Genomic DNA, 23,328 nt, shown 5'->3' with positions numbered 1-23,328 from the left:
GCGGCCGGTCATGGAGGAGCGCGTCGCTCTGTGGCCGTTGCGCGGCAAACGCGCCGCCTACTACAGCGCGGCGGGGCCGGGGCCGGGGTCCGAGCGGCCCAGCAGGTAACCACGGCCGCGCTCCACGCCCCGGCTCCGCTGGCTTCGACTCCGCGGCCAGCTCAGGGAGAAGGGAAGGCCCAGGAAAGTGGCCTGTCTGCAACGGAGGCCCTCGAAGGCCCAGCCAGGGCCTGAGCGGGGAGGCGCAGAAACGCCGAGAAAGCGCCCTTGACTCCTGCTCAAGAGTGACGATGGGTTTGGGGGGTCCGGCTCCAAGCTGGGAGTCGCACCCGGGGCTTGCACACGAGCTCCCTCGCCCCTGAGATCTTCCCCCCCAAGACCCGGGCACTCGGAGGGGACCAGGAAGCAAGGCGCCGCCGCTACCTCCCACCCCCGGGGCCCTGCCCAGTGTCTTCGCTGCAGGCAGGCCGGAGGCCGTCCGGGCTGTCCGTGCGCTGTCTCTGCCCCTGGCTAGTCGGGAATGGGTGGGAGCTCTTGTCCCCCACCACCTGCCCCGCCCCACTCAGCCTGTGCGGGGTGGATCACACAGCACCCCCGTGGGCTCAAACCGCTCACCAGTCCGAGTTGGCCTCGCCTGCTGCTGGAAGTTGAGGTTATGGGACTCCACCCCGCCCCCAGCTCCCCCGAAATCTTGTGGTGTCTCGGATTGAATGAACCCGGTCAGCCTGCGTAACCTAACTCTGCCCCTTCTCACCGGCCCCCAGGGCTTGCCTCTTGATGAGCCACCACCACCTTCCCAAACCCCCACCCCACCCCAGACTCCTCAGATCCTTTCCACTGTTCCTGTGATTTTTCTTGCAGCACACCCTCTGACCTTCACGGACTTTCATGGAGCAGCCTTTCTGCTGCCTTGTTCATGTTCTCTTGGCCTAGTGTGAAGCCAGTTGCTTTGTTTGTTTGTTTGTTTGTTTTTTGGGTCACTCCCTGCAGCGCTCAGGGGTTACTCCTGAGGTCTACGCTCAGAAATCGCCCCTGGCAGGCTCGGGGGACCATATGGGATGCCCGGATTCGAACCACCGTCCTTCTGCACGCAAGGCAAATGCCGTACCTCCACACTATCTCTCCGGCCCCCATCAAGTCACTTTCTTGTTGGATCATTTTTTTTTCCCAACACCCATCTTGTCAGTCTATCATTGGTTGGTAGGTGGGGACTGTTTGCACTTACGGTAGTGATGGATACACAGGAGGGTGTACCTGGGTTGTGCTGTTTGATGGTGTTTTCTCTCCTGATTCTTTCTCTAGGTTGCAGGCTCATCTGAGTCTCGGGGTTTCTGAGTTAGGCCTCATGATGTGATGCTGCCTGCTTTACACATTGGTGGTGTTCTTTGGACTGTGAAGCCTGCTTTCCTCACTCTCCTCCCCCGCCCCACTTCTCAGGGGTTAAGGCTATTAAAACTTTGGTTTAAATCAATTAGCTGCAGTTTATAAGAGGCACAGTGACTTGGGGTCCTGTGTGGGCTCACATTTGTACTTCCTTCTTTCCCGGCAGTGACGTGGGGTTTCTGTAGGCCCACGAGCATACTTCCCACTTTCCTAACTTCTCTTTCTTTTGGCCCAACTCTCTGGAGCCAGTCGTTAGGTCTCTGGTCTCAGACTGTTCCTTTGTCATTTCCAGGCCCTAGTGTGTTGGGTATGGAATACTCCAGTTGCATATTCTTTCCTTGGAGCCTGCTTAGGAAAGCTTAATTATGGTGTGCCTTAATATTGTTCAATTTTTACTAAGCTGCTTTAGTCTGTTGCTGCTGGACTAAATTCAGGGAGTTGTGTTATTTTTTATTACTTTTGTTTCCTTTCCTGGCTCTGTGATGATACAAATCTGAATTGTTGATGGTACTACAGCATCTCTTGATGTCCTTGTTTTCTGCTCTGTTTAATTTTCGTGTTGCTCAGGATATGTACGTATGTTTTTACACTCTAATTTCATTTTGTTATGTCTACTCTGACTGAGTTCATCAGGTAGGGCTTTCTTCTTGTTTTGTATTCTCAGTTTCACACTCCTATTTGTTTCCAGAGAATTCCATGAGACACTTTGTCATCTACTGCCTGAAATGCTTGTCACGACTTCAGTTTTTTGCTCTTGGCTTTGGACTGTGTGTGTTTTACTCACCTCTGCAGTATTTTGCCTCTGACTGTCCCTTCTGTAGGGCTGTGGCCTTGTGTTATGGCTCCATGCTGTGTTTGACCATCCTGTTGGCCTGTGGCTTGCTGCTGTCTTCATTTCATTCTGATTTTTTCTGTTTCTTTTTTTCTTTGTCGTCATCCTTTTCTGAGCTTGCCAAACTTATTGGCCTTCTGCCCCTTCCCTCAGTACCCCTTTATGCAATAAATCATCTTTGTGCAACCAAAGCTGGCAGCTATTGAGGTCACTCTGCATTGTTCCCACAACCCTGAGGAGGCACCTGGAAATGGCTGATTGGCTGTCACTGATGTTCTAGTGAGGGAATAGGTCCTTGCTCTCCTCTTTGGAGAGGAGCCAGGTAGGTGCAGAGGACTCTTCCCCCTGTGCCCATGTGGGCATTTCGGCACCTGGTCAAAGAAGAGCCCTCTGTGTCAATGCTGCTTCTCTAATGGTACACTTGCAGTGATGCCTGTCCCTTTTCCCTGGGATACAGCCTGCATGCCCCTAAGCAGGTCTGTTATGTCCACAAGCAGGTCTATTATGTCCACAACCACTGATGGGTCGGTGAGGGAGAGCTGGTATGCTCTCTCGGCTTGCTTGCTCCCTTCCTGCCCTTTGCTTCCTTACCGCCCTGGTCTCAGCTCCAGCCAGTCAGCCAGTGCCTTCTCCCCTGTAGCGCTGGGCTGTCCATGACACCTCAGACTTCCATTTCATTGTTGCCTGGCCTCCAAGACCCCAAGAGATGTACTCCCTGCCTCCTGCCCCCTTAGAGACACTGGGTAGAGTTGCCGCTGCTTCTTTGGTGGGTAAAGTTCTCCCTGAGACCATCTGGGCCCAGGTGTTCCTTCTTGGTGCGTTTTACCTTTTTTCCCCTTGTGATTGGGCTATTTAGTTATGTCTTTACTTTGGGCACCTGTGCACATGCCTCTGTTCTTAAGGAACTGAGTGTCAGAGATGAGCTGCCTGCCGTGTCTGCATGAGCCTAGGTAGTCTTTCCCAACTCCCACAGACAAGGTTTACATGCTGCTGGTGCCCGTGTCTCATTGCTGTTCAGTCTTGCTAGAGGTCTGGGTTTTGTGGGATGTGGGGGGTGCCAGGGTTGAGTTCAGGATCTCAACCATTTAAATCCTTTTTCTGACACTGAGTAACAGACCCCAGTGAAAGTTGACCTTTCCAAAAAGCTTTTGTAAAGTTGTTTTCTTTTTGTTGTTTTGTTTTTGGTTTTTGGGCTACACCCAGTGAGCTCAGGGGTTACAACTCCTGGCTGTGCTCATCCTAGCTTGGGGGACCATAAGGGACAACGGGATCTAACTGCAATCCATCCTGGGTCAGCCACATGCTCCGGCCCCCTGTAAAGTTGTTTTCTATAACAGTGTCTCTTTCCAGTTTTGTTATTTTTCTGTACTCTTTGTTTCCTTGTTCTTTCCTGCTTTACTCCCCCCACTCCCTTTGTTTCTGTTTTTTGGCAACCGCTAAGGGTGGCTTCTGATCTTTCGACCCTGAGACCTGTGGGTAGTACCCTGACTTTCAGGGCTGACCTGACCCACAGAGATCATCTCTTGGGCCCAGTTTTGTTGTTTGTTTGTTTTTTTTTCCTCTCTCCCTTTATAAAAAAAATCCACTTAAGCACGTGGTTTACAGAGTTGGTCATGATGTGGTTGTTTCTGACAATCAGTGTTCCAGCACCAGCCCTACCAAACTCAAGTGTGGCTTTCCCTCTGCCCTTGTCCTCACTTTCCCTCCTGCCTCCTTCTGGTACAAAATAATTTACATTTCTTCTTAAACTAAATGACTAGTAGAATTATCGAAAAGTACTTCGGCACAGGAACATTTTGCATACTATCTTCTCTTACCCCATCTTCAAGTCACTAAGGGTCCCTGGCCTGACAGCTCAGCTGCCTTCTAGGCTCTGCTCCCACCTCATCTGGGGGCCTGAGATGAAGAGTGGTGGTGCTGGTGTCTGTGGCTGCTTCCGGCAATGCATGGGGTAGGGTAGGGGGATGGCTGCCCCCAAAGTTTGGAGAGACCCCAAAGTTTTCAGCTTGAAACCAGTGTGCCTGGACTCTTCATCCATTGGCTTTTGAGCAGTGGAGTCTGTAGCAGTGAGCTGGGCAGCCAGGGTGTGGGGTGGGGCTGTGGTGGCTGCAGGTATGGGTGTGGCTGTGGCTGTTGCTGTAGGCTATGGCTGTGTGATTTGACTGGGGCTGTGACAGGTTTACAGCTGTGGGATCTGACCGGTATGGCTGTGGGCTCTGTGATTGACTATGACTGCTGTGGATGTGGCTGCCTGAGGCTCCCACTAGTCAGGGACTCAGCCCACCCCATTTGGGGGTGCCCCAATTTTGAGACATAGCCAGTGTGGGAACCAGTGTCTGGTGAGCTATCCTCTTGGCTTGCATCTTTCGAGAACAGCCATGTGTGGTTGCGGGCTGTCCTGCCCCATTCTTGTTCCCGAAGGTAGCCCTGAGAGGATGCTGTGGTAGTGTTGGTGTTAGGCAAGGGGCTGGGGGAGGGGGTTCCCAGAAGGAGATTCGGGCATCGTGCCTCCCATGTGTTCAGCCATGTGAGCTTTCTCGCCGGCCTAAACTTGGTACTACGGCCCGGCCCGGAGAGATAGCACAGCGGCGTTTGCCTTGCAAGCAGCCGATCCAAGACCAAAGGTGGTTGGTTCGAATCCCAGTGTCCCATATGGTCCCCCGTGCCTGCCAGGAGCTATTTCTGAACAGACAGCCAGGAGTAACCCCTGAGCACCACCGGGTGTGGTCCAAAAACCAAAAAAAAAAAAAAAAAAAAACCAAATAAACTTGGTACTACTAGACTTCCCTCTAGCTCTTTGGGAGGAGTGGGGTCAGTCAGTGCTGGGGAATCTCAGTGATTTTCTGGGAACCGTGTAAAGTCATTCAGGGAACTTGTGTCACTGTGTGCAAGGCAAGTGCCTTAATTCCTGTCTCTGCCCTGCTTTTATTATTTACTTTCTGTTTCTATTGGGGGTGTCACACCCAGTGTAACTTTAGATTCTGTTTAGACTGCTTAAGAGTGATGCCTGGCAGGACTTGGGGGACCACTGGAGTTTGGGGCTGAAACCAGAATCTGTTGCATGCAAGGCCAGTGCTTTAACCCTTGCTCACTTCTTGTTATCTCTTGCATCCTCTGTGTAAAGTCAGTAGTACCTAATGCTGTGCTTGTCCTTCTGTCTGTCCCACCTCCTCTGTAACATCAACTCCCAGTGCTGTGTTTTCTCTCTCCTGCCTCCTCTGCAACAGCAGCCCCTAGTGCTGTGTGCCCTTCTGTCTCTCTACCTCTAACATCAGCCCCTAGTGCCTCGTGTCCTTCTGTCTGTCCTCCTCATCTAACATCAGCCCCTAGTGCCTTGTATTCATCTGTTTCTTCTCTGTAACATCAGCCCCTAGTGCTATGTGTCCTGTCTCTCCTCCTCCTCTGTAGCATTAGTCCCTAATGCTTATGTTTGTGTTTCCTTCTTGGCACTGACATATTTTGGGTCCCCTGAATTTTGGTATTTTCATTTCTTTGAAACTTCTTTGACCTATGGATTATTTAGGAATATTCTTGGATAATCCTTAGGTATCTATGTTACTGATTCCTGCTGACTTGTGTGGTTTGTTTATTTATTTATTTATTTATTTTGTTTTTGGGTCACACCCGGCAACACTTAGAGGTTACTCCTGGCTTCACGCTCAGAAATCGCCCCTGGCAGGCACAGGGGACCATATGGGATGCCAGGATTCGAACCACCGTCCTTCTGCATGCAAGGCAAACGCCTTACCTCCATGCTATCTCTCCGGCCCCTGTGTTTTATTTCTTATAAGTTTGGTGCAGTTTGTTCTAAGATGAGGCTTTGGTGCTGGTGAGATTTTCTATACCCTCTAACAAAAATTGTGCTTTTGGGATGACATGCTGGGGTGTTTTTATTTTGGGTCCACACTTAGCAGTACCAGAAATTTCTCCTGGCTTTGTTCTGGGGAATCACTTCTGGCTGTGTTTGGGGGACTCTACTGGGTATTGGGGATTGAACCTGGGTCAGCTGCGTGCAAGGCGAATGCCCTTCTCACCTTCCTAGCGCTCCAGCCCTGGGTGACTCTAGCTGCAGATTGGGTTCTGTTTATTATAAATGGATGCTTCTCAGTGTGGCTTCTGGGTCTCTATTTGGTGAGAGTTGGATGCTGAGGCCTTCCTCATTGTGTATTCTGTCTTCTACTCCTTGTTTCATCATGTTTTGTTTATTTAGGAGCCATACCTAATGTTGCTTACTCTTGGCTCCATGCTCAGAGATTACTCCTGGCTGGGCTCAGAAGACCTTACGTGGAGCTAGGGATTGAACTAGGTCAGCCAATGTGCAAGTCAAGTGCCTCTCTACTGTACTATTCTCTCAGGCCCTGTCTTTCATCTCTCCTGAAATTTAGTGTCAACTATGATACTTATTTGTAGTCTGGATAAACCTGAGTTTCTTCCCCACCCCCAACCTGAGTTCCTTGACTATATTTCAGGTTGACTTTTTTTTTTTTTCGGGCAACACCCGTTTGATGCTCAGGGGTTACTCCTGGCTAAGCACTCAGAAATTGCCCCTGGCTTGGCGGGACCATATGGGATGCAGGGAGATCAAACCAAGGTCCTTCCTTGGCTAGCACTTGCAAGGCAGACACCTTGCCTGCCCCTCAGGTTGACTTTTGTGAGCATTTTCTATCTCTTAGTGTTTCTTCTGCCCCTTCCCATTATTCTACTGCCAAACTCCATCTTTCAGTTTCTTCAGATTTGCTCACATTTTTCTAGCTTAAATTTTCTGCTTGCTTCTTCTTCTTCTTCTTCTTCTTCTTCTTCTTCTTCTTCTTCTTCTTCTTCTTCTTCTTCTTCTTCTTCTTCTTCTTCTTCTTCTTCTTCTTCTTCTTCCTCCTCCTCCTCCTCCTCCTTCCTCCTCCTCCTCCTCCTCCTCCTCCTCCTCCTCCTCCTCCTTCTTCTTCTTCTTCATCACAACATCTGCTTCCTCCTGTTAGCTGCAGTCTTCTGTGTTTTCTTTGGCTTAAGCGTGTGGACCATGTTGCATGTTTTAAGCTTTTTTTGGAGGGGTCAGTCTATCCCTAGGACTCACTTCTCTGTGCTCAAGGATCATTCCTGATTGTGCTTAGGAGACCTTCTGGGATGTTAGAAATTGAAGCTGGTCTGGCTGCCTTTAGGCAAGTTCCTGACCCACTGACCTGACCTTTCCAGTTCCTAATTTAAACTTCTTGCCAGAAAATCTCAGCGTGTTGTTGATTCTCTTTTTATATTCAGCTTGAAAAAACAATTTTTTTCCTGGCATAAGTGATTTCTCACTGTATTGTTGGGACTATCTAGCCTTGTAGGTTTCTGAGCATATTTAAGTCTATTTCATCCAGCCTCCTGAGATTCTTCCTTTAGGAGTGGATGGTTTGTGGGTGACTCCCTGTCACTGCCCGGTTGGGGTACAAAGCCAGGCTTCATCTACCTTGTTGGATGCGGCCTGCTCTTCTGGCAGTGTGGGCAAGTGCCCAGGGCGCTCTCGTCCTATGACCCTCACAGGGATGGGATGGGCCTCCTCTCACTGCCAGGTGTGTGGGCTCTGGTTCTGCCAGGTGAAGCCAGGACACCAGTGGGGAGGTCTGGGTGGAGGGCTCAGGCTCCTCGTTCTTTGCTGGGCAGGTCAGGGCTGTACTGTGCCTATACCACGTTCTCTTCCTGGTCAACTGCCTTGACTTGATTAAGACACCCATATTCCCAGGGCTGTGCTCCTAGGTGTTTTTTCTGGCTCCGCAAGGACCTCATTGCTGTGTGGGTGCTGGGCCTCGAGGCTACCTGCTCACTGTCTTCTCCCCACTGCTGTTCTTTTTGTATGGCTGTGACTTTAAGCCATATTTGTGCGATTTTTATTTTCTTTACTTATTGACACTTTCTGTAAAATCACCCCACTTGCTGTATGGTGAACAGCTTTTAAGCAGGGTAGCTACGAAGACTTAATAAATCAAGCCAGTCGGGAGAGAATCATGGAGTCGGTTGGCTTCTAGCCCTATCAAAATCAAAACCTTATTATTCGACAACCAAGAGGGGGAGGGTTGAGAGAGTGACAGGTACCTAAATCAAGCTACTCCAATCTAGGTGGGCATTTACATATCAAAGGAATAGGTGAAAAAGAAAGAGCTAAGTTGGGGGACCACTTTTGTTTTGGGTAAAAGCAGGGTGTAAACTAAGTTTCAGTGTGCCCCAGCCCACCCAGACCTGTCCTGAGATCTGCTCACTGCTCGATCCCCCAGCCAGGTTAGCCTCGGCACACTGCAGGGCTCAGTGTGGAAACCTAGCCACCCCCATTGGGCTGGGACCTACTTACTGGGCAGTAAGTCACCTGTTTCCTAACTGGAGCCATGGAGGAAATCAAGTTCTCTATGTTGAAATTTTTCTGGTTCTGGAAATGTGTGCTGGAATGCCAAGGTAATCTTGACTCACCAAGCCCAGTCCATTCTGCCAGTCGTGCTGGATCTAATCTATATTGGAAACCGCTGTGACGGGCTTGCTGGTCGCTGTCCCTATTTTAACTCAGTTTGGCCCATTTGCACTAACAGTGAAAAGTCATTTGCACAGCTCATGGGTTCCCTGGCTTCCTTGAATTGACATTGGTGCCTTTGTCACCAAGCCTCTTTAGGATGTATTCTATTTTACTTAAACACCCAGCTGTGCAAGTTAGAAAAATCAGATGTAACTGTTGTTACAGCATGGATAAAGTTTTAAATGTAACTATTTTTATAGCTTGGATAAAATTTTAGTTACTGGGTTTATGGTTTATGAAAATTGCCCTGAAAAGAATTAGATGTCCTTTGTGTTTAATGAATGTTGAATGTTTTTCAAATGTGTCGTTAGGCAAATAAAACCTGCTATTGAATGGTGTGCTGGAATCAGTCACTTTGTAGACAAGTTCTCTGTTGTCTGGGACACCGCAGTCTTGGTCTTCTAGGAAACCTTTGGAAAGTGAGGCCTTGACTTCTTATCTCTCTTTCAGGGGTGCTCCTGAATTCTGTTCACAAGAGCAAATGGTGTGGACCTTTACTTCATCCTAGTCCGTTCATCTTTTTCCCTTCCCTTTGTGATATAGCTGTTGGCCCTGCCTACATACATTTGAATATTATAATAGTTAAACTTTAGTGTTTAAACAGAGACTCATGCTGAGAACAGATGGCTATTGTCTGATTATCTCTAAAATATTAGTGTGTTTCTTTGGAGAGGCAACAGCAGATTTTTCAAACGCTAGTTTTCTCATGTGGAGTGTCTATCCATAATTTTCTATGGATATTAAACATCATGCAGTTATGATGATGATCTAATAAATACTTTACTAGTTGTCAGAATGAAAGTCTTTTTCACTGGATGGTTTTCAGTGTGAAGCTCAGGAACATACGATGATAAAAGGCAAGTTTCTTAAGTTGCCCAGCCACGGGTCTCTTGTGACCAGACCTGCTCTTGGACTCTACCAAGATTCCCGTCTGAAGGGGCCTGGAATCCACTCAGCTTCCTGAAACCCTCAGCTGCCAGGACAGAAATGCTCCTCATGCTGCTCTCAAGGGAGCAGCGTGACGGTGGTGGCAGTGCTGAAAACTTGGACCCGGCTTGTCCTGATGAACTAACTGGTCTTTGGCCGCTGAGTCCTGGGTGGCATTTACCTGTGTGTGTGTGAGTGTGTGTGTGTGTGTGTGTGTGCGCGTGTGTGTGTGTGTGCCATTTCTATGTCTTAAAATGAGAGTTTGGCTTTCTTTTATTTGAATCCCTCTCAATGGTGTTGGGGGTCATTCCTGGGGATGTCTAGGGGCCCATATAGTCCTGGGGACTTGACCCTGGGTCAGTTTGCTCAGCCCTTTCTGCTCTAGACAGATGCTCACATTTCTTCCAGAATATCTCAGAAGTGGTGTTCGCTGCTTATGCAGGGAAGGAATCCTCTGAGTACCAGAGACCTGGGAGCAGCTGCCTGCCAGAGGCTGGGCCCCCCTCAGTTTAGATGCTTGTCAGTTAACACTGCCACCCTCCATCCCTGCTACTCCTTCAGAGTGACAGACCCTCCTGCCTGCCCTGGGGTGTCCGTGCTGCTATTACCAAGGACTCATCCACACACCGTGGATCTGTTCGTTCAGATGCTTCAGTGCTTTGCTTCCCCATTTCTTTATTATGTAGGAAAGGGGGCAGTGTTATTTGTTCATTTATTTTGATTTGGGAACCATGCCTGGCCTTACTCAGGACTCCTTGCTTTGCACTCTGGAATCACTCTTGACAGTCTTCAGGGAACCCTATGGGATGCTGGCGATTAAATCTGGGTAGGCTGCATAAAGGCAAGAGCCCTTTCTCCCTGCTGCACTGTTGCTAGTGCTGTTATTGAGGAAGTTGTAAGCATCAAGCAGATTGTGTCTTCTCCCTGCTGGTTGACTTGGAGACTGTTTCTCCTCAGATGAAAACAATGGGCCTATTTGGCTCCTTCAAAGGTAGTGGGTGACCTGCTTTCCCTCAGATATGGGGAGCCATTCTGCCCCACTCCCGTCCCTGTGAGTCCTTGTGCAGGTTCCTCCTTTGAGGCCGCCTTCTACAGTGGTGCCATGGCTGCCTTCACTCCGCAGCCTGGCAGCACTTGGGTTTCCGATCATCTTTTCTGTCGTCTTTGTTCACATTGTTTTTACTCGTTTTAAAAATATGTTTCTAGAATTATACTTAATTGCTGGAAACGTTGATTTTTCCTTGAGTGACAAACCAATTAAGTGTGTATGACACCAGGCAACAAAGACACTTAAGAATCTCTGCTTATCCTGTGTCTGAAAAAAATCCATTATTCATCATCTTATTGTTTTTAAATAGTGAAGTAAAATTTTCAATACAATAGGAAAATTGCTTTGGAAATGGAATAAATTGCTTGCCAGTTCAAAGGCGCCATTTCTAAAGTCGAGGTTACGAAACATGATGTTGTCTGTATTCATTTCTCTGAGACTCATTGTGCTACTTTTAGCTGTAGTCTTGATAAGATTGTGACTTTTGCTAAAATGCAGCAGAGTCATTGAAATAACTTTATGAGGAAAATTAAGAATCTGTTTTTTGTACTAGATTATAATATATTTAGTGGTGTTTTAGATTTTGATTGCATTTTGCATAATACTCATTTCGTAGTTGACTGTTTTAAAATGAATGATCTTACACCGGGAATACGAAAAATTCCTACAGGGGAGAATGCTGTTTGTGTGTGACCTATTCTGGGTCCCAGAGATGCATTAGTTGCCAGGGGAAGTTCTGTGCTGGTGGCTCTTGGCCTTAAGCTGGTTTGTGGACAGTGGCACTGCTTTGATTTGGTGCCGAGCCCATGAGAGAGATGGACTGACTGACTGTACTCCACTTCTCCCCTTTTACCACCTCTAGATTTTGACAGCAACCCGGCATTTTCTCATAGATTAAACCAAGTCTCCTCATTGATGGTGAGGCTTTCCCTCAGACCCTGAATCCAGTCTTGGCATTGAAGTTCTCCTGGCCTTTTCTCAGAGACCAAACCAAGTCTCATCATTGGTGGAGAGGTTCTCCCACATCCCCTCAGAGATCAAACTGAATCTCATCATTGTAGTAAGGTTCATCACATCTCCTCAGATACTGAACAAGTCTCATCATTGGTGGTGAGGTTCTCTCTCTCACAGCCCCCTCAGAGACTGAACCAAGTCTCGTCATTGATAGTGAAGTTTTGCTGTGCTTGTTGGGTACGTTGGGGTGGTATTCTTGTAGAGAAATCTTGAGCACTGTCTATTTCTGTGGGATAATTGAACCCTGTAGTTAAAGTTACATTACCAAAATAGGCTTTCGTTCCATCTTCACTAATTGTCCAGCCATTAAGAGAGCCTGTTTTTTATCTAAGACTGCTCTGCAAAGGTTAAGAACTATTTTTGTTTCCGTTTGAAAAGGAAGGCACATTCAGAGTTTCCTTTAGCTTAGGTTTGGGGGCACCTGAGGGTCACTTCTTCTAGCACAACCCCAGGCACTGCTGCCAGTCTGCTGGTCTGGAGAGTGCCCTTGGGAAGGTGCTTTGTAAGGTTGTCAGTCCCAGTCAGGATTTGGGTCTGAGGCAACAAGGCGTGGTCCATGATGAGCTTTGGTTTCTAGGCTGAGGTGGGCTTCAGAGGCTGCTTTGTCTTGCCCCACTTCACCTTAGCCCTGGATTGCAAGGGGCAGCTCTCGTTCTTGCCTGTCTGAGCTGATTTCTTCACAGCCTCTCCCCATCCTTCCTGTTCCTGGGTTCTCCAGCATTCACACCCTCTTCCCTTTTTTTTTTTTTTTTTTTTTTTTAGTTTTTTCTTTATTTAAACATCTTGATTACATAAATGATTGTGATTAGGTTTCAGTAATGTAAAGAACACCCCCTTCGCCAGTGCAACATTCCCACCACCAATGTCCCAAATCTCCCTCCATCCCACCCCACCCCACCCCCACCTGTACTCCAGACAGGCTTTCCAGTTCCCTCATTCATTCACATGATTATGGTAGTTCTCTGTGTAGTTAATTCTATTGCTGCACTCACCACTCTTTGTGATGAGCTACATGAAGTGAGCTGGAAGTTCCAGCCCTTCTCTCATTGTCTCTGAGGATTGTTGCAAAAATGACTTTTATTTTTCTTAAAACCCATAGATGAGTGAGACTATTCTGCATCTCTCTCTCTCTCCCTCTGACTTATTTCACTCAGCATGATAGATTACATGTACATCCATGTATAGGAAAATTTCATGACTTCATTTCTCCTGATGGCTGCATAATATTCCATTGTGTATATGTACCATAGTTTCTTTAGCCATTTGTCTGTTGAAGGGCATCTTGGTTGTTTCCAGAGCCTGGCTATTGTGAATAGTGCTGCAATATATATAGGTGTGAGGAAGGAGTTTTTGTATTGTATTCTTGTGTTCTTAGGGCATATCCATAGGAGTGGAATAACTGGGTCGAATAGGAGCTCAATTTCCAGATTTTGGAGGAATCTCCATATCGCTTTCCATAGAGGTTGGACTAGACGGCATTCCCACCAGCAGTGGATAAGAGTTCCTTTCTCTCCACATCCCTGCCAGCACTGATTGTTTTCATTCTTTGCGATGTGTGCCAATCTCTGTGGTGTGAGGTGGTATCTCATCATTGTTTTGATTTGCATCTCCCTGATGATTAGTGATGAGGAGCATTTTTTCATGTGTCTTTTGGCCATTTGTATTTCTTTTTTTTTTTTTTATCAAAGTGTCTGTTCATTTCTTCTCCCCATTTTTTGATGGGATTAGATTTTTTTTTCTTGTAAAGTTTTGTCAGGGTCCTGTATATTTTGGATATTAGCCCCTTATCTGATGGGTGTTGGGTGAATAGTTTCTCCCACTTGGTGGGTGACTCTTGTATCCTGGGCACTATTTCTTTTGAGGTGCAGAAGCTTCTCAGTTTAATGTATTCCCATCTGTTGATCTCTGCTTCCACTTGTTTGGAAAGTGCAGTTTCCTCCTTGCACACCCTCTTCCTAATTGCCTCACAGGTAGTAAGAAATTACTCTTGTCTGAAACTGGGCTGGGGGATTAAGACTTCTCTCCCCGGTCTTGCTCCAGCTTCTTCTTGACCACTTCTTTTTCCTAAAAGATTAGCTTTCTCTGCTGTGCTTTATGAGATACCTCCTACTGGAGGTGTGTAGTTATGGCCATCAGCACAGACACACACATCAGTCACCACATGGTTAGATGTGATCCTGTCCAGTTTGCTTTGCTCCGTGAGGTCTCAGAGAGAGGTGCTCTGTGAGGTTTTAGAGAAAGAAAGTTGGCTTGGGGGGGGGAGGGGAGAGAGAGGAGAGAGAGAGGAGAGGCAGTACTCATGAACTCCTGGTTCTGTGCTGGGGTGGGGGTGGGGGACCATGTCTGACACACTGTTGGGGATTGAACCTAGGATAGTTGTGTGTAAGACCAGTGCCTTGGCCTTTGTACTGTCTATCTGGCCCATCTGCCACAGAGTTTTAAGACAGTCTGTCTTAAAAGACATCTTTGGTGCCGGTTTCAGTCTTTGCTTGTTGGGTCTTTGTGGTCTCTGGGGTGATTATCTCTGCCACCGAGACATTGGGCCACTTCTAGAGGGTAGAGGACAGAGTGGTGACAGTGGTGCCACCACTCCCAAGAGCCTCATCTTGCTACCAGGGCCATCCTGCCCTCAGACCCAGATGCTGCCGCATAATCCACCCCCCCCCAGCAGAGTTTGTGCATCACATGGGTGGTATGTGCTGTTTGCTGACAGTGTGTCCAAGAAGGTGGGCCCTTTCTCTCACTTCCTTGTAGTTCTGTCTGTGCCTTAGCACAGGGATGTGAAAGGGCTGGCTGCCACAGCTCTCTTCCTTGGCCCTTCTTCCAGCCTTGGTTGGGGGTGCTTTTCCTCCCCATGGGGCAGCTTCTCCTTGCTGGGAGGTCAGCAGTGATCCACCTCCCTAGGACCAATGCATCTAGGGAGCCCGGTGGATAAACTGTGCCCACCTCCATGTTCCATACTTGTCTTGGCCCAGGTACCATCTGGATGATGAATCTGCAGACTTGGATGAGATGCCCTTGATGATGTCTGAGGAAGGCTTTGAGAATGATGACAATGACTACCACACACTGTCCCGGGCCAGGACCAGGCACCGGAAAAGAGGTCTGCAGTGGTTGCTGTGTGGAGGCTGGAAGTTCCTCTGTGCCAGGTTTGTGCCCTTTGCTCCCAGTTCTCCTGTGCCAGATACTGAGCATCTGTCTAGGGCTCAGTCTCTGGGAACTTAGCAGCCAGCGTGTGCTTTTGTGCCAAGCTAAAGAGACACTAAGTGAGCATTCATACCCTAAGTTAGAGTCAGACAGCACTCAGGTGAAAGGGGCAGATAGAAGGCCCGAGTCATGATTTCGAGAGAGGGTATCATGGTTCAGAGATGGAGAGGTCAGTGAGTTTTCATCAGTGGCTGGTGGGTTTGCTTCTTGCCTATCACCATCCATTTTTATACATTGTTCCCTCATTTTATACATTGATCTGCTCATTTGCAAAGATAGATCAAGCCCACCAGATGTGATTCAGGAGCACTGAAGTTCTCCTGCATCTCCGCTATAATATTCTGACTCGTGATATGATTCTTGTAACTTATCCAGAACCATCTGATGATAAGAACTGATTTTGGAGCCAGAATGCTAGTACATTGGGTAGGGCTCTTGCCTTGTATATATCCCATATGGTCTTCTGAGTTCTTAGGAGTGATTCCTAAGTACAGAGCTGGAAGTAACCCCTGAGTACCAGAGTGTGGCCCCAAAACAAACAGAGAAAGAATGAAAGGGGGGCTGGAGCAGTAGCAGAATGAGTAGAGCGTTTGCCTTGCATACACCGATGTGGGTTTAATCCCTGACATCCCCTGTGGTCCTTGGAATCTGCCAGGAGTAACCCCTGATCACTGCTGAATGTGACCACAAAAGAAAAACTATTTTTAGTAAGTTCCCTGCTGACAGAGACACACTGAGACACAAACTGCTGGTCTCTTAACACCGACTCCAGAGTCTGTGGTAAATGGCTGCCCCATAGGCTACAAGAGAGTCAGCCATGCTAGGTGGGTGTTTCCTTGGACTGAGAGAGCCGGCCTATGCCAGTTGTGTGTCAGACCAGCTGAGCCTTTTCTTCCCTTTCTGCATCCAAGAGACAAGAATGGTCCTGGGGAAATAATCCGCTTTCTCTCCTCACTATCCTGCTGCCTCACAGTGGGAGGGGAGAAGGGTCTGTAGAGTGCAGGGAGGATTGTGAGTGGCCAGCAGGTGCCATCTGCCCTGGCGGGACTACACCAGGTGCTGTTTGCCTGTGTGCTCTTCCCTACCCTACTCCCTGTCCACTCCAGCCTGAGATTGATCATCCTACTGGAGAGATTCATGGCCTTCCTGGCTTCCATTTCCCCAGGAGAGCCCCTGGGTCTCTGCTGTGAGGGTGTCTGAGTGACTGCAGTGTGGTGTCCACAGTAGGCCTAGAGCCATCTGTGACCATGTTTTTCACACTGAGTCTTACTTACTCATAAGTTGTTCATCTCTCCTTTATGACCCAAGCTTTAGGAGAAAAGAATGTCCTGGAGGGCCCAGGCGGTGGCGCTAAAGGTAAGGTGCCTGCCTTGCCTGCGCTAGCCTTGGACGGACCGCGGTTCGATCCCCCGGTGTCCCATATGGTCCCCCAAGCCAGGAGCAACTTCTGAGCACATAGCCAGGAGTAACTCCTGAGCATTACCGGGTGTGGCCCAAAAACCAAAAAAAAAAAAAAAAAAAAAGAATGTCCTGGAAACAGGCAGCAGTGCCAGGCCCTGAAGAGGCAGGACACTGTCATGACTTGAGGTGGGCCTGCGGTCTGGTATTCTGCCTTCTGTGCACACACTGGGATGGTTTTAGGTAACCTCACCTTGTCCCTCATCCAGTGTGGGAACTTGGCTGCTGGATTGAATCTGAGGCTAGGGCATGTCTATAGGACATGCAGAAAGTGTGGAAGCATTTTGAGGGCAGCAGTAGTGTATGTTGTGCCCACACAGAAGGTTGGCTGCTCAGCGTTCCTAGTTGGAAGTGACCCACCCATTGGTGGGGAGAAGATGGAGAGGAGACTCGGGCACAAGTAGAGCGGCAGGAAGGGGAGAGACAGGGACGTGGGGTCATGAAACTGTCTTTGATTGGTGCTGAATTACATAGATATGACCAGAGCTTATTCTGCTGCTCCCTTTTCTGATACCATGAGCAGTAATGGGGGCACCACTTGGGTGATCCTATGTTGCATGAGTGATGCCCTGACTTGTGGCTCCAGCACTTGGAAAAGGCAGCACTTGAGCTGCTTGCCTGCTCTGCTGTGCTCAGGGGCTGGCAGTGACCAGTTCTGGCCTGATGTATTTGGCCCCAGTTGGAGGGGTCAGGTTAGGGGGTTGTGCAGGCTGCTTGGCCTGGCCTGAACATCCATCAGCACCACCCAGTCCTTGAGACACGGCTGATGGTTCCTGAATACTACCATTCAGTGTCACCTGTGCTCAGTCCAGAATGACAGTCTCGAGTTGTTAGGTTGAGGATACACAGCTGATCCTGGGCCCTGGCACCGCAGAGGATAGGGGTGTTCAGAATGAAAATGTGGGGCACAAGGAAAGAACAGCCCAGCCTGTCACCTTGTGTGTCGAGTTAGATCTTGGCTTCTTACTGAGTGAGCCCTTAATCATACTTCTGTGCTGGTTTTAATGCTGCTGGAAAAAAAAAAAAAGGGAAGAAACGTTTCTCCCTTAAAAGGAGGGAGAAAATGTTTCCTTCAGAAAAGGGGCCCCACACTGCCTTGATAAATATATATCCAAGAACCTTTGTCATTTTATTTATTTTACTTAGTATCTTTGGGGTTGGGGCCATATGTGGTGATGTTCAGGGCTGACTCCTGGCTCTGCACTCAGATATTACTTCTAGCAGTGCTCGGAGGACCCTCTGGGATGCTGGAGATAGAACCTGGTTTGACTGCTTGCAAGGCAAGTGTCCTATCCCACTGTGCTGTTGCACCAACCCTGACCTGCTGTCATTTTGATAAAATCAAAATGGCTAAGAACCACACTGGGCCCATGGAGTGGGGCAATCACCTGCCTGAACCATTCTATGGTTGGTCAATGGATGGTCTTTGTTATGGATGGTCACTTTAGTCAGTAAGGTTCAGAGCAGAGAAGGCCATTTCTTCTGGCTCTACTGCAGCTACACACTTTGAGTATTCTCACTTTAGTTTGAAATGCGTGTAATTGGCTCTTGGAAGGAAACCCCGATAGAGTAGTGTCAACTATGCGCTTATTATCTGCCTAGTTGGCCCTCCATATGTGACGGCGACCAGAATTCAGGAAAGCACATGCAGTGTGTTTCTTTGCTCTCACAGTTGCTGTGACTGGCTAGTGAGCCTCTGTCAGCGGAAGGAGCAATTGAGAGCTCGCACAGTGTGGCTCGGACATCCCGAGAAATGTGATGAGAAGCACCCCAGAAACCTTATTAAAAACCAGAAATACAACGTGTTGACCTTCATACCTGGGGTAAGACAGTGGCTTAACAGTGGCTATATATGGGAAACAAATTGCTTCCTTTGTTTTCATTAAAACTCTGCCTTTTGTCCTGGTCATCAAACACTTTTAAATGTCTGTTTCATAGAGTTCAACTCACGAAAATTACAATTTGACTATTACCTTCAGGTATATGGCAGTACCCTTATAGAGAAAATTAAATGTAAATAAAATAATTATAAAGTGAGCTAAGTATTTTGTTTGAATGGGAATTTGTTTAGAGGAAAATTAGACTGTAATGTTAAAAATCTACCAGATAATTTTACAGTGAACGTGATTTCATACAAGCAGCTGCCACAGAGTATTTGTGGCGTTCACAGGTAAGTGCTACTGCACATGAACTTTAGTCATTATTAGGGTTTAGTACTTATGTGTATGTTTTTTGGGGTCATACCCAGTAGTACTCAGGGCTGACCCCTAGTTCTTATGCTTAGGGCTCACTCCTGGAGGGCTCAGGGCTGACCCCTGCTTCTGTGCACAGGGCACACTCTTGGTGTTAGGATTGAACCCAAGTTGGCCCCATACAAAACAAGTGCCCTTCACACTATTCTCTGTCTCTAGCCCTAGCTTTTATTATATCTAATTAGGTGTTGAGCTAAACCCAAATTCAATGAATACTTTTGTGTTATTGAGATTTCTGACTGAAGTATGAGCCCACATTTATATAGAATCGTGGCATTTTTTTCTTTTTTTTTTTTTTTTTGATGCCTTTTTGCGCATCGTTTCACATTTTATTAAACTCTTTATGTTTCTGAAGGCAAAAGGAAGATGGTGTTGACTGTTTCTCTCTCTCTCAGAAGTGAGTGAGCCGCTCTCGGCCTGGCTTACAGGGGAACCTCTCGACCCTAAGAAGGCTGTGCTGTCTCTGCTGCTCTCTTAAGTTTTCCTGCTGACTTTAGATCTGGCCTCTTTGCCCACTGCCTTCATCTCCCTGCAGCGGGGACCTTTTTTTATTAAAACACAAAACAAATGGCTCTATCATTAAAGATATTTTTTTGGTCAAAACAACAAAATGCAGACTGTCTTTCAGGAGGTTTAATATTCTCTCTTTTTAAAATGAAGCTCATATTTTTTTCCTTCCGTTTAAATTATTAAATACTCTCAGATTAACTAAGCATTGTGCTTTTCCCAAAAGGTCCTGGAGTTCCTTGGGTAGACAATGCAGTATTGATTACCACCCATTAGAGACCATGGCGCCGGTGAGCGCGGACCAGCCTGGCTTTTCCAGCCTGCGGAGAAAGCCTGTGTACCGCGGACCTGTTGATGTGTCTGTCGTACAACTATTGCCGTGTGCATGATTTTTTTTCCCTGAGATTGTCTCTTAAATTAGTCTTTTCATCTAAAACGTAGTATTTTAGAAACATTTGGTAATTGCACAGTAGGAATTCTATGCCATTTTTAGCACAAATGGCAATTTCTGAATTGCTAATAGATATAATTTATGCTAACTGAGATTTTAAAGAAATCACTGAGGAAAAGAGAGCTTTCTCTCCTGCTGAGATTAATTTATGAAATGATTCAAAACATTTTTTAGACAGCAATTGAACATGATTATGAATATAAGCGTGTTATCAATGTAACTGATTTTTCAGTCATACTCACAATGTAGGACTATGTAGGGGACTTTTATCACCCGGACTCCTCTGTCGGCAGTGAGGATGTAGCCTATTGCTCTGCTCTTGTTAAAATTTTCATTCCTTCCAAGTTGCTTAAAAACAACATTGGGGGGCTGGAGAGACAGCATGGAGGTAGAACGTTTGCCTTGCATGCAGAAGGACGGTGGTTTATCCCAGCATCCCATATGGTCCCCTGAGTCTGCCAGGAGTGATTTCTGAGCATAGAGCCAGGAGTTACCCCTGAGTGCTGCCTAGGGTGACCAATTCCCCCCCCCAAAAAAAAAAACCAACGAAAAACAACATTGGGGAGATTTTCCTCTGCAAGTTAGTAAGTTCATTGTCATTGTCGTATGCCATTTGAATCATTCTCAGCTATGAACATGAGCTTTATTCCATTTTTTTTTGTTTGTTTGTTTTTTGTTTTTGGGGCCACACCCGTTTGATGCTCAGGGGTTACTCCTGGCTAAGTGCTCAGAAATTGTCCCTGGCTTAGGGGGACCATATGGGATGCCAGGGGATCGAACCTTGGTCCTTCCTTGGCTAGCACTTGCACCACCTCGCCGGCCCCGCTTTATTCCATTTTGATTTTCTTTTTTTTTTTTGTTGTTGTTTTTTTTTTTTATTTTTTTGGGTCACATCCGGCGGTGCTCAGGGGTTACTCCTGGCTGTCTGCTCAGAAATAGCTCCTGGCAGGCACAGGGGACCATATGGGACACCGGGATTCGAACCGATGACCTTCTGCATGAAAGGCAAACGCCTTACCTTCATGCTATCTCTCCGGCCCCTTGATTTTCATTTTTAATTTAATACTTCAAAGTATTTATTAATTGAAATCTCAAAAGATTACATCTTGGGTTTTCTTTCTTGAAAATAATTATATTTGTGGGGACTCATAAGAGAGTCCAGGCACCTGACTTGCAGCCAACACAGGTATGAATCCCTGGTCACACATGTGGTCCTCTGAGCTTCTTCAGGTGTGACTCCAATACTCTGCCCACAGTCTCCCAAAATGAAAAAAAAAATTGCCTTAAAGGCTTTGCATTTGTAGAATTTTATCTAATGATTTTGTATTTGAAAATATTACTAAATACCAACTATCACAAGATAGTGTATAGCTTGCTTGTCTGGAAAGTTGGTGCAGTGGTCCTCAAACTATGGCCCGCGGGCCACATATTGTATTTGTATCTGTTTTGTTTCTTCATTGCAAAATAGATATATGCAGTGTGCATAAGAATTCATTCATAAGTTTTGTTTTTACTATAGTCAGACCCTCCAATGGTCTGAGGGACAGTGAACTGGCCCCCTGTTTAAAAAGTTTGAGGACCCCTAGTCTATAGCGTATGGGGTTTTTTTTTGGGGGGGGGGCTACACCGGTAACACTTAGGTGTTTCTCCTGGCTTGGGGGACCATATGGGATGCTGGGGATAGAGCCCAGGTTTTTCCTGAGTCAGCCTCATTCAAGGCAAATGCCTTGCCGCTGTGCTATCGCTTCGACCCCAGCATATATATTTTTGTTTTTGTTTTATTTTGGGGGGGTTGGGTCACACCTGGCAGCGCTCAGGGGTTACTCCTGGCTCTATGCTCGGGGGACCATATGGGATGCTGGGATTCGAACCACCGTCCTTCTGTATGCAAGGCAAATGCCTTACCTCCATGCTATCTCTCCAGCCCCTTTTGTTTTTATTTATATCACAGACTTTGAGGGAATAAATTCTCACAGGCACTTAAGGCACTTTTCCTGTGAAGTCTGACCCCTATGTTCTTGGCTTACTCAGTCACAATTTGTGAAACTGTTCAAATGTCTACCTTCAGAATCTGGCTGTTAACTGTGACTCCCTTTTGTAAATCACAGTCACCTTGCCTTTGCCATTCTCAACTCTGAGTGGTCCCCACATAAGCCTTCTGTCGGGTCTTCCTGGCCTGACTGGCCCAGGAGAGTATCTACCAGTTTGTTTGCTCTGACACACCTACAGACATTTGTATGTGTCTGGGAGACAGGACCCTTGCACAGGAAAATCAGAAGCATTTAGAAGACACTTAACATGGTTGAAAGTGCTGCTTTCTCTCTCTCTCCCCTCTCATCGCCTATTCCTGCTTCTCTTTATGTGATTTAATTATTCAAAAATCAATGTCAAAATAATCAACTTTACTGGAAATCAGGGTAGTCCCATTGTTTGATGAAAAGTTAGCTACTATGCTACTTTTAATAAATGAGTTTTTAAAAAGGCTTTTTTCATGGAGTTTGTTGATTTGTTTTTCTTTTTCCTTTATAGGTTTTATATGAACAATTCAAGTTTTTTTTGAATCTCTATTTCCTGCTAGTATCCTGCTCACAGTTTGTCCCAGCGTTGAAAATAGGCTACCTCTACACCTACTGGGCTCCTCTGGTAATGGAAAAGACTTCCAACATGAAGTGAATTCATTACAGACTGGATGCTTTAAAACTGCCATCTTGTTGCTTGTGTGCTATGGCACTTCTACCCATTGCATGTTGTAGAGTTGGGGATGGAGTTCTTACATAGCTCTGTAGAGTTGGGGGTAGACTCTTACCGCTTTTTAGTGTTGGGGCAGTTGCCTACCCTCTGTACCAGGATTGAATGCAAGTATTTGTGGTGGCTGAGTATCCTGACAGATGTCGCAGCACACCCAAGGCTGCGGACAAGAGTTTCTGTGGTTCCCCTGAGGTTCTGGAGTCCATGTTTGACATTTTTTGAAAGGCAAAGAAGACTCATCAGCTAATTTTGTTTTAGACTTAGTTTCATTAGTTTTCTGCTATTTGTTGATAGATTTGATTAACATTTAGCTTCTACCCACAAAATGCGTCTCTTTCTTTCCTGCCTTTCCTAGCTCCTGGAATCCCTTTCAGGTTGCCAGTGACCTGTGCAGGCAAGGACACTGCAGGGAGTGTCAGTGAAGGAGTTCCCGCCTCAGCCTGGCCTGGCTGTGGGTCATGCCCTGCCTCTCCTTGTGGAGCCCAACTCTTGATGTTTCCCCAGGAAAGGAGGTCTGGAGATCCGTGTCTGCCACACAATCTGTCCCTGCCATGGGCACCACGATCTTTCCTACCGCCAGCATGAAGAGTGCTGTGCACAGATTGCAGACAGTGTTTCATTTGAGAAATAGTCACCAAGTTTGTTTTAGGTGATTTTATTATTGGATATGGAGGGGTCCCAGCAGTACTCCAGGGACCTGGGAGCCACTGCATTGGATCACGGGGCCAGTGGTTCAGTTCTGTGTGGCACTGCTTCGGCAGAGTGGGAGAGACTTCATAGTGCTGGGGATTCAGAGTAGGGGAACAGGCTACCTGGAGGGCCTCACCTTAGCCCCTGGCCTAGCAGAATAATGCCCACTGCCAGGCTCACATCTGGTGGGCTCTGCTGGTGCTGAGACATTCCGTCGCTGGCATCTAAGGTCATTTATTTAGGTGCCTGCCTTAAAGGGGAGATCAAAGACTGCTC

The 23,328-nt window shown here is 47.1% G+C and overlaps 1 protein-coding gene across 1 annotated transcript in view; it reads left to right on the top strand.

Moving 5' to 3' along the window:
• Positions 1–23,328, top strand: part of ATP9B (ATPase phospholipid transporting 9B (putative)) — a 106,085-nt gene continuing 82,757 nt past the window's right edge. The window contains exons 1-4 of the mRNA XM_049781795.1: positions 1–105; positions 14,715–14,888; positions 18,077–18,227; positions 22,144–22,257. Of these exons, the coding sequence (XP_049637752.1) occupies positions 11–105; positions 14,715–14,888; positions 18,077–18,227; positions 22,144–22,257 (534 nt within the window). The 5' untranslated portion in view covers positions 1–10. The remainder of the gene's footprint in view (positions 106–14,714; positions 14,889–18,076; positions 18,228–22,143; positions 22,258–23,328) is intronic.

This window comes from Suncus etruscus, chromosome 10 (assembly GCF_024139225.1).
Source record: "Suncus etruscus isolate mSunEtr1 chromosome 10, mSunEtr1.pri.cur, whole genome shotgun sequence".
NCBI lineage: Eukaryota > Metazoa > Chordata > Mammalia > Eulipotyphla > Soricidae > Suncus > Suncus etruscus.
Note: the sequence above shows the minus strand (reverse complement) of the source record. Positions and strands in the feature narration are given on the sequence as shown.